The 11,075-nt window shown below is 54.4% G+C and overlaps 1 protein-coding gene across 4 annotated transcripts in view; it reads left to right on the top strand.

Annotated features, from left to right (window-relative positions):
* Nucleotides 1-722: 722 nt before the first annotated feature.
* MVB12B (multivesicular body subunit 12B) overlaps nt 723-11,075 on the top strand; it is a 55,276-nt gene continuing 44,923 nt past the window's right edge. The window contains exons 1-3 of one of the 4 annotated variants that reach the window (XM_062011231.1): nt 747-837; nt 5,884-6,001; nt 7,066-7,188. In XM_062011231.1, the coding sequence (XP_061867215.1) occupies nt 7,078-7,188 (111 nt within the window). In that variant the 5' untranslated portion in view covers nt 747-837; nt 5,884-6,001; nt 7,066-7,077. Of the gene's footprint in view, nt 838-1,238; nt 1,382-5,883; nt 6,002-7,065; nt 7,189-11,075 lie in introns of those variants that run through there. The other 3 variants (XM_062011230.1, XR_009820032.1, XM_062011229.1) reach the window with 3 other exon arrangements.

The raw sequence follows: 11,075 nt of genomic DNA, 5'->3' as shown, positions 1-11,075 counted from the left end.
GAAGCAAACAGTTGTCCAGGTGTGAAGGGAACAGGCTGCACAGGGCTCCTCAAGAGGCCAAATCTCAGCAAACAAAGAACGGAAGAGAGGGGAAAAAACAGGGAATCAAATATCTTACTGAGGTCAAGGGAGCTCCCAAATCTGCTCATCCCCAAACCCCAGGGACCGTTTTCTCATGAAGAGAACTCACTTGGATTGACAGATTTTGACCTTCCTCGGTCCACAGCAGCTGCTGCCCATCTCCCAGATGTAGCTTGTTTCAGAAGGACCGCTGAGGTCCCACTAACCTAATTGCCATTGTCTGCCTCTTCCTCCCTGCCCTGCAGGGCAGCCGCCTACCCAGGGGAGCTGTGGAGAAGCTCCCGCTGCAGTGGAGGGCAGCGGCGGAACCTGCTCGATGAACGGCTGACTTGTGGCGGGCCGCGGCGGCAGGGCCGGGGCCGCGGCTGCGGGGGGCCGGGGCCGTGCCCGGGCGGCGGCCGTGCGCGGCCGCCACGGTGAGTGGTCCCCGGGGACGGGCCGCGGCGGGGAGAGCCGGGCGACCCGGCTCGCTGCGGGGGGCCGGTGCGGGGCGGGCTCTGGGCCCTGCGTGCCGCGGTGTGGGCGCGGGGCGGCCCCGGCACGGCTCGCTGCGGCGCTGAGGCTCCGCGCGGGGCCGGGCCGCGGCCTTGCCCGCTGCTCCCCGCCCCGCTCCGCCCGGGCCCGCAGGCCGCTCCCCCGCCGCCGCCGCTCCTCCCGCCGGGCCGCGTCGCGCTGCGCCGGCCCCGCCGGGCGATGAGGAGCTGCTTCTGCCTGCGCCGGGGGAGCCGCGACCCGCCGCCCGCCGCACGGGCAACAGTTAAGTGTCGCCGCGGCCTCGCGGCCCGGCCCGACGCGGCCGTCCCGCTGCCGAGCGCGGGGCCGGGTCTGCGGGCGCTCGGGGCTCGTGCGCGGGGCGGCGCGGCCGAGAGCGGGACCCGGCCCGGATGCCGGCTCGCGGCGGTGGGGGTGCCGCTGGTGCGGGCGGGCCGGAGTCCCGCACACGCTCGGAGCGGCCCCGGGGCCCGGCAGCGCGCCGGGGCAGAGCCTGCCGGGGCCCCCGCAGCGCCCGGGCGCCGGCGGCTGTGGGTTCGGTGGGGTGCGCGGGCTCGGGCGGGGCCCGCCGGTGCGGTGCGGGGAGGCCGCGCCCCGGCTGCGCTGCCCGCCCGGCCCCGAGCTGCCTCCTGTCCTCCGGCCGCGCTGTGCTGGGGCGGGCGCTCAGCTGCGCGAACGGCTGCGGCCACCAGCCGTGGGGCTGAGCCCGGTGACCTTAACCTGCTCAGGATTTTACTGCGAATTTTATTAGTGACTGATTGGAGAGAATAACAGAAAGGCCTGTGCTTCACGTGCGCGTTTGCCGCAGGTATTTACAGCGTGGGCTTACTGGACTGCCCGTTTTTCTCGCCTGTTCTCGGCTTTTTCTGCCTCTCTTGCGTCTTGTGTTATTGAGGACAGTGAGCTTTCGCTCTGGTTTCTGGAGAGATTCTCAAAGATCCACCAAGCTCCCGTATTTTCTGGGCATTCTCTGAGCTGGGGTGTTCACAGCATGGTCACTGTAATACGAACAGAGTCCTTCAGCTGAAACAAGACAGAGTGGGCTTCAGGAGGTGTTCAGCTCATTGGGCTTAAACATGGGTTTCTCCATCTTGTGTTTTAGCTGAGAAGATGCTAATGTGTACCATAGTGGAGCTTGTGTGTTGTGTAGAAAGTTGACTGTCATCCCTGTAATTTTTTGCTGAGATAGCCTTACCTGCTAGCTTTTCTCTGCATACTGGGGCAGAGACATAGTTTGAGCTTCTGGAGCTGTGAAATAAACCATACAACATCTTAGTCTTGTAGCATGTGCTGCTCAGATGCAGTGAATACCAGGCTCATGGGTTCCTGTAGCCCCCAGGGATTGGTTCATACATGTGCCAAGACAGAAATAACTGAACTGAATGTGATCTAAATTTTGCTGCCCTGATACAAGGTTGTGTGTGGATGGAGACCAATTTTGGTTTGAAATAGGACACTCTTCACAAATGCATGCCCATAGTCAGAAGAGCTGTGAAGCAATACAAGATCTCAGTTTTGCTCATTCTCCGACTTGAGTTCCTGTTTCCATCCAGTTCAGTCACAAACTGTAGAGATGTTGCAGCTGGTGTGGGGCAGCTGCCTGGACGATGGGAGCCTGGGTGCAGGAGTGATTCCAAAAGTACCTTTGTTTGGGGAGAAACATGAAACTGAAATTCAGCCTGCTTGCAGGGGAGGCCTCCGGGGCCCTGACCCCATGTCCTGCCGTGGTCTCCTGTTTTTCTGATTGAAACTAAGTACTATTCTATGAACAGAAATAGGAAATTGGCCGAGGTCATGTCCTGTTCCCGGATGCGGTGGGAAGGATGGGTGTGTGGACAAGTACGTCAGTGTAACTTCTGAGCAACCCGTGTTGTGCCAACTGTACCTACCACCTTTCCAGAATGATGGTGGGATTAACCTGAGCATGTGAGCAGGGGGTTTAGCAGTGTGTCTGCTTGGGATTATTTCCCAAGGTACAGGAACACAGTGAGATGATAACTTTTTTCCAATTTTGCCTTAGCTCATGCATTTCTGCCTGTGGGAAGAGCAAGTCAGTGTCAAAGTGCAGGGCTGGTGGTTGAAGGAGGAAACAATAAGACCATTTTCTCTCAATAAGTCCCTTACTCTTTAACTTGAGAACTTGACCTGCTTTGCTGGCAGCGTGATGCGTCTGTAGCAAATACATCATCGGGCCTGATGTGATCATGTACCCACCAGCTCTTGAACTTGCCTAACTTGTTGAAAAGGAACATCAAGAGGGGAAAAATGCTCTACGAACTCCCAACAATACATTGATTTGTGAAAACATATCCATTTGCTATATATATATGTCCCAGACAAAGCCCAGTAGTGTGTGTGGTCAGTCACCTAAGTGGAATACTTCAGAGAGCGAAGCCAGCAGAGAAGTACGTACAGCTAGGATAAACTGATAAAAGCAGAGAGGACCTAGCAGGAAAATGGGTGAGAGTGAGTGAAAAGGATGTAAACAGACAATCTTGGGAGTGATGGGAGTAGAGGAGGGGTGTGTGTCTGCAGTCATGGGCTGTAAGATGATCTCCTCTGCGGTGATGAACTGTCCTCGGCCATGTGCATGTTGAGGCCAGTCTGGTTCTGGCTGGGCTGAGCTGGGCCTGAGTTGGTTGCTGCCCTCAAAACCCTGGGCAGGACGTGGCAAAGAAGATAAAGCAGGGCCTTGGTGGAGGGCAGAAGGCTGTGGCAGAGGCGATCAGAGTCCCTGAAGGCCTCTCCTGCAGCCAAACATTTAGATCTGCAGGATCCTGCCCCATGCCGTGGCCAGTTCGAGGTGGCGGGTAGCATTTGGCGTAAAGCCAGCAGCGTGGCAGCTGCGTGCCAAGAGCCCGTTCTCTGCATCTTGTCCTGCGGCCATCCCGCCCCTCTGCCACGTGCCGTTTGGGTCCAGGATGTGCTGTGACTTTCTCAAGTGGAGGCACGTGTTGTCCAAGCAGCCCCATGGTGTTTTGAAGCTTCTTCCTGCCCCAGGGCTCGCATCCGACTTCCCCTCTCTGCCTGGGCCCGCAGGGGGCTGAATGTGGCCCTGCTGTGAGGACGGTCTCCAGGGACTGTGTTCCCAGCTAATGGGAAAAATGTCCAGGGCTGTTCCCAAAATAACCCAGCAGCTGGCGAGCAGCGTAGGCCCCTCGGCAGAGTTCAGCAGACGCTGCGTAGCACAGGATGGCGAAAGGCATCTCCTGGTCAGCTGGTTGGAGTTCTCAGCCACCATGATGTTAGGCAGCCCCATATAGGTCAAACTCATGTTGTTTACAGAGAACTTCATTAAAATAACAAGCTGTCTGATAGGAGTATTTTTATAATCCTGCTCCTTAATTTAATCTGTCCATTCACTGTTTGTTTTTTCATTTTTACGTTCAAAGGCATGATAGAAAGAAACCAAACTTTGCAGATGCCCTGGGGGAGAAATGCAATGTAACTAATTGTCTGTATGATTTCCCAGCCAGAGACTCTCCTCTGACCTATACAGAGTTCACAAAAACATTTATCCAAGTGTGTAAATGGATTGCTGCTGCTCCCTATCTGTTCCAGATGCGACCTTGATGCCACCCGCACCACAGGAAGCTGTGCCAAGTGGCTGGCCTGGCATGCAGAGCCTCACCGTGTTGTGTGGCACGGCGTGGCAGAGTCCCGTTGTGCCTTGTTGGCCTGGTGCTGGCACCAGCCACCTTTGAGCACTGCTGCCCCAGCCCCCCGTGGAGCAGGGTGCACTGTGCTGCCCAGAGACCTGGATGTTTGTTTTATGGGCAGATGCTTTGCCCACTCATCTCTGTCAGGTGTAGGCAAGGGCTGTGGTAAGAGCTTCAGGCTGTGGAAAGAGCCAGGTTTGGTGAGTGCTGTGCACCTGTGGTGAGCATGGAGAGCTCAACTGAGTCCTGAGTCCTCACTGTTGCAGGATGCCACTCCAGGCCCTGTGCCGCTGCTGCTCCAGCCCTGTGCCATATTGCAGGCCCTGTGCTGGTGCTGCATCACGTCTCCATAGCTTCTGCCTCCCGCCCTCTCGAGGCGGAAAGCCCGGTTCTCCGTGCTCAGCCGCTGGTGCTGCCATAGAGGGGCTTTGTGTGAGCCAGCACAAAGTGAGGATTGATGCTGTTTCCCCTCCCCCTGACGTGCTGACGGCTTTGACAAAGGTGCCCTTCTTCGTCCTGCCAAGCAAGGACTGAGTGTGGTCAGACTGAGGGGGTCTGCCCAGCAGCATCGTGCTGCGGGTGAAGGCACCCACCCCCTTCTGCAGTGATGCCAGAGACCCCCAAAGCTCTGTCCTTGGCCTCTCCCAGGCTGGTGCTGCTGTTGCTGGGGTTCCTGCTGGGGCAGCTGGGCCTCACCGCAGCAGGCTCCGGCGTGGTGGGCCAGGGACTGGGCAGCGTGTACTCTTCAGCAGGTCCCTGTGTTAACCCTCACCCTGCCATTACTGCTGTGGAAGAGGAATGAGTGCCATGGGCTCCCTGCATGCCTGGACTCTCCCAATGCCTGAGAGGGGACACGGCCCCTCTGCTTCCCCCTGCCCTGGAGGCGAGCTGTCAGTGCCAGCCCAGCTGCTACTGCTCCCCCCACCTCTGCCGAGTGAGCTGGCACATCATTAGGGCAGGTTTAGTGGAGGCCAGAAGTGCTGGAGCAGCAGGTCTGTTTCCTTTTGGTGCAGCTGTGGTGTTCTTAGCGTGCTGGGAAATATTGCGTCTTACCTGGATTTCAGTTCAAAATGGCCTAAGAGAAGCTCGTGTCAGCATTCATTATCTCCCAGCTCCTCCCTATGCGTAATAACAAGTCATCACGTTATTGAGAGTGACTTGGAAAAGTTTCAGAAGACGTGCATCTGTGTGAGGAACAGATTGTAAGTTCTGTGTTGGATTCACATTAGGTTTGCTCAGTGCTGCGTGTTTTAGGCGATGGGTTGTGGACTGTTTGCAAGATGTCTGGCTGAGCCAGTGCAGCAGCACCGCAGCACAGGGTTTGTCTGGGCTGTGCTGGGTGCCACCACCGCTCCTGCCTCAGGGTCCTGTCCCACCCCAAGGACAGGGAGCCCATTGGGAGGGAGGGTGAGCTGATGTGGCCCAGGGTGCACTTTTAGTTGCGCTTTGGAGGCTTAAACTGTGCAGGGAGCAAGGTGGATCTGCTTTGTGCTGTGTGTGCTGGATGCTTGTCTAGGTGCTGAAGCAGAGCTCTGTCCTGGGTTTAGTTCGCTGGCAATAGTGTTTGCGCCATTAGTGGTCACTAGTATCTGTTGTTTTGGACTCCTAAGGTAGTCTGGCTGTTCGTATGACATTTTTATTATTTACATAGGGCCCGGACTTGCTCTTTTTTATTGCCTGCAGCACGATGTTTGTTCAGACTGGGCATTGTGAAGTGTAAACCCAGGTCCCACTGGCACCAGCACTCACCTCTGCCTTTTCTAGAAGCAGTAAGTAATCAGCTGTCTACATGGCCTAGAAATGCTGGGGTTTAATTGCTCTGAGGAGGGAATTGAATTAGGTAGCTCTGGTTCACGGCTTGTCTGGCTGCACAGCAGTGACGCTTGTTTACACAAAGCACTGCCCTTTTATCTCGGGGTGCGTGGGGGGTGGTTTCCTGGGGCATTCCTGCCTGAAAGCCAGAGAAGACTTGCCCTAACTGGCTGCCTCTGCAGGAGACCACATGCTGAGGCAGTGGCACCTTTCCCCATCCTCCTCCTCAGCGAGTTGTTTCAGCAGCTCTCTGATCCTTGCTTCCTGCTTCCTGCAACAGCATCTCTCCAAATTGGTTGGTCTTACCTGCTTCTACCCCTCTTTGCGTATCCCCCTCCCATGAAGTATTCAGCGATGTCTCCCTTCTCCTGGAAGATGCTCAGGCCTCTTCAAGGCCTCTGTCCGCTTTGCATCAGACCATCCTGTGCTGCTTTGTCTGTGTTCCCCAGTGTCGAGGCTCTCTGTAGTCAACGTGGTTTCGCACACAGCGCCAGATACATCTGTGCTGCTCCGTGAGCAGTCTGGCCCAGGAGGGTGCGATGGGACTGAAGATTCGCAGGGGAACCCCCAGCGTGTCTGACACCTGTAGTGGATGGGAAACCTGGTAGCGAAGCCATTAGGAGCAGATTTCTTGCTGCTTAAAATGGCAGATCTGCTCCAACCAGCCTGACTCGGGGATGAAATTTGCTCGTCGTTTGGGAGGGAAGTGAACGAGCCTGGGTTTTCCCATCGTTGCTGGACGGGCACCAGCCCATGACAAGCATCCTGGAAACAACAAAATTAATCTCGGAAGAGGCTGCTGGCCCAAATTCCAAACCTATTGGGCATTGCACAAACATACCCTGTTATCAAAAGCAAATGAAAGTGCAGAAGGTGTGTCTGGCCTAATCCTCTGTTTAACTTGGCAGTCTGTGGTGTGTCAGCACAGGCACTGTGGCATGCATGCAAGCTCTTGGGGCTCTCTATCTTCTGCTGGGTTATGCTGCTTGAGCAGCCCTTTGATTCTGCTCCTTTCTTTCAGGATCAGTCCATAATGCCTGAAGTGCGAGACCTCTCTGATGCCTTGCCCGACTTGCCAATGGATCCCATCACAGGTGTTGGTGTGGTTGCATCCCGGAACCGAGCACCGACAGGTTATGATGTAGTAAGTAGAACTATTTCAGCTGCTGTTGCTAATGCTTTGGTTCTGCACTAGTGAGGTTTTACCTTGCTGGGAGCAGCATCCCTTCCAGAGAGGACTTACTTTCAGACATCTGCTTTAAGAAGTAATTTGATATCCAGCTGCCCACCTCTCAGCCCACAGCACTTAGTGCTTTCTCTCAGTGGAGATTTGTGGGTGCAATTGTGCTACTTCATCTGTGCCACTCCAGAGGAAGATAATTACCTGGAGGAGGGGTTTTAGAAGCATCTGGCCACTGTAGCATGCACATTTAATAATACTAGTAACGTCCATCCTGAAGGAGTCCTAAGTATTGCACAAATTGTGTCTCTGAGTAAATGTGTCCTGCATCAGCTGTTTAATCCCACATATCAACACTGCGCAATAATGATGAGAAGCTCCAGAAGGGGAAGCAGAGAGTTTCGCATCCAGCTGAAATTGCAAGGATGATTTTGATGGACAGAATGCAAACCTCTAAACTAAGCTTTGGCAGGAGACTGGGAAGCAGGAAAAGACAACTGGATACAACGGAGATGACTGTGTGTCTGGATAAAAGGAAAGTCACTGTTTAACAGCTGCTTGTTCCTTGGGTTAGTTGCTCTGTAACCAACAGCATATTTGTCCCCATAGATTGGTGTCCCAAACAGTGAAATATCATAAAACACTGATGTTACAGAGCTCTGTATGGAAAGATTTGGCCCATAGTCCATCTGCTCACCTTTTTGTCTGTCCTGCTTCAACTGTGCTACATCACACCTTGGGTTTTCAGAATTGCACAGCATGTGTGGTAGTGGTGACCAGTTGGTTTGAGCCACACCTCTCCAACTCTGGATCATTGCATACCCTGTTCAGTGTGAGAAGGAGGAAAATGGATCAGGCTGAAGTAAGGACACAAGGGAGAGAATTTTGAAAAGGCTTCTTAAAGACCTTGAAGGTTTTTGCATTTACTGCATTTTTCTGAGTGCTCATTACCTGCGTGAGCCAGGCTGTGTAATTAGCTGCTTGCCCTGATAAAAGAGCATGGGACAATGTGAGACTTGCGATAACAGAATTGCATTCTGCCTAAATGACTGGGCAGAGAGAGCGCTCACCCCAGATAGCCTGTCTGTGGTTTAATAGGGAGCTTCAGCCCTAACACAGTTTAAGCTAAACAAGATAAAAGAGTCTTCCCGTGGCTTAATCCAATTACAGTGGTGGTGTAATAATGCTTGTGAATGTGGGTCGCTCTCTCCTAGGGGGACAGAGAGGAGGCTGCCTTTCCTCTGGTTCTTCTGCCTTCCTTTTTGTGCAGAAGGAGCTCTTGGCTGACTGTGGGGCAGCAGTCCCAGCTGCAGGCTCTGGGGAGTGTCTGCTGCCTGCAGTTGTCCCACCTACGCATGACTTCCCCACTGCTGCTTCAGCCACATGTATGGCAGTGAGCAGCCCAACTCTGTGCCTGGATGCTGTGAGCTGTAGTCGGTCTCCTTTCCACCCCACAGCACTTGCTGTGATGGGGCCGCTCGGGCTACTGCCCTGGTGTAACAGGATGTCCTGGTGCCCAAACCCATGGGACAGTAGCACGCAGTGGTGGCTCTATACAAGTCAGGGCTCTGCTGTGGTGTGGGGAGCAGCCACTTCCCTGTGGCCTCTCTGAAACCCCATCAGTCCTGTCTGAAGGCATGGAGTTGAGTATGCTGAAGTGCACTTCTCAGTGCAGAGGAGGAAATCTGAGACGTGGCCAAGGTGCAGACTTGGGCGCTCTCAGACTCTCTGTTTCTCCAGATATGCGATTTCCCTACTGAGACACCGACGGTTGCTTCAGGGTGTAAAGCATTGATGAAGACAGCTGTGCCATCTCCATCCCAGGAGTGTACTCCCTAAAGCCCCTAGTAGAGGTTCAAACTGCACCCTCAAAAGCAGAACTGCTCTTCATCTTTTGTAGTCCCTTTAGGGATCTGATTGTTTTGCCTTTTGCTACAGCATCCTGCAACGTTTGGTTCCACAAGTGGATTTGGAGTGGCATAGGAAAGTATTTCTTCTTACTAGTGATAAATTTGACACTGTGTAGTTCACTGATGGTTTTGACTTTAGTGATGATGTTGTACCCAATTCTTTTGTTCTGAGATAGCAATGTTATTAATAGGCTGTATGCAGTTTCCCTTTCATTCATGTCCTTTCCCTCATAAACAACCATTGCCATATTCTCTTGCTTCCTTTCCCTTTGTTCCTCTTTAAAGCTAACAAGAAAAGGCGTGGATGCTTTCAGTCCAGGTGTAAGTTAAACACCCAGGCTGGCATAGAGCCCAGGTTCGGCGTGTGCCTGGCTGGAGGTGGCAGGGCCCAGAGTACCAGACCAGGGGAATCTTGGCAAATGGGTCAGAGATCTTTCTTCCCTCAGTAGTTTTTTAATTACTCAGAAATCTTCATTGCCTTTGTGTCTGCTTATAAAACAGCTGCTGACGCTTGTAATGACGAGCCAGGTCTTTCAACAGCTGAAGCACCAAAGACTTGATTTTGCCAAAATGTACAGAGTGTGTCTGAACTCAGGTTCCTGAAAATCTGCCCAAACTGGCAAGGCTGAGCATATGGGTGGGGGTGAAAAGGGAGGAGAGGTGGGAGGTAGGGAGAGAGGTGTGGTTCCCGTGCAGCATGTTCCTTGCTGTGAGGTGAACACCAGCTCCACAGTGGGGTTTGCTCTGGGGTGAGAGCCCACAGATGATGGAGCAGAGACAGCCCTGTACAGCATCCATGGGGCAGGCAGTTTAGTGGACCTGTTTGCTGAAGACTTGTCTTGTTTCTAGCAGAACCCTGTACTGAGTGCTGGGCAGCAGACAGATCTCCCTGCAGGTCACTTGCCCACCAGGGTAGGCTAGGAGACCCCTTCCTCACTGGACACCGCTCCATCAAGTGCATCTGTTTGTAGCACATGCTTGAAGGAGCATCTTCCCCCAGATCCAGGAGAAGGACCATTCCCACTGCCTGGGACTCTGGGTGCCAAGGGCCCAAGACCCACAGGCTCCTTGCCCCAGCCAAGCAGAGGCTCTGAGCAGGGGCTGCACGCTGCCCATCCTGCCAGGCCCGGCTCCTGTCCTGTGCTGCCCGTGGGCACACTGCCATCGTGAAGCAGTGCTGCTCAGGCACAGCTCTGCTTCAGGAGCTACTGGGGATCCTCCTTGCCTGCAGGAGCCCAGCAGGTGATGTAAGAAGTTTCCTGTTTATATTGCTGTGTTTTCTTTCCCCATGACTTCTCTGACAAGTTAATGCATGCTTACCTTCTCCAGGCTTGGAAAAGGCCGTCAGCAGGATGGTGCGGAGGCAGAGCGCTCAGGGTTAATTGCTGGGGATGTCACCTGCAACTATTGCGTTTTGGCAGAATGAGAAATCGTTTTGCCTGGGGCCCTGGGGCTGGCAGCACTTGCCATCCTCTGCTCTGCCACTTGCATCCTCCTGCGAGGCTCTGCAGGCAGCACGATGGCAGTCCCCTTGGTGCTGCTCAGCTGCCTGGAGGAGCGTTGGAGGGGCCCAAGGGGCAGCACTGTGGGCCAGGCCTGGCACTGCAGGCTCCCAGGAGACAAGGGCCAGACTGGTGCTGCAGGGGTAGGAGTGGGAAGGGGAGTGCAGGGTCAGCCTGGACTGCTGTGCCTCCCTGCCGTGCTTGGCAAAACATGGGTGCAAACAGTAACAACAAATTTCAGCTCTTGGTTATCAGGCTGTTCTGGGGCCAAGGCCTTGCTCAATTCAATAAGATTAGATTTGGAAGAGCTGCAGTGGAGTGGTTTGCCCCCATCTGAGAGGCATTAGGCAGAAGTTCAGCTGTGTTCCTGCGTAGTTTCAGCCTCCTATTGGGAGCCATTAGTCGGGTGTTAGCCTGGTGGGATTCTCTCATTTCTGCT

This window comes from Colius striatus, chromosome 19, assembly GCF_028858725.1.
Source record: "Colius striatus isolate bColStr4 chromosome 19, bColStr4.1.hap1, whole genome shotgun sequence".
Taxonomy (NCBI): domain Eukaryota; kingdom Metazoa; phylum Chordata; class Aves; order Coliiformes; family Coliidae; genus Colius; species Colius striatus.
Note: the sequence above shows the minus strand (reverse complement) of the source record. Positions and strands in the feature narration are given on the sequence as shown.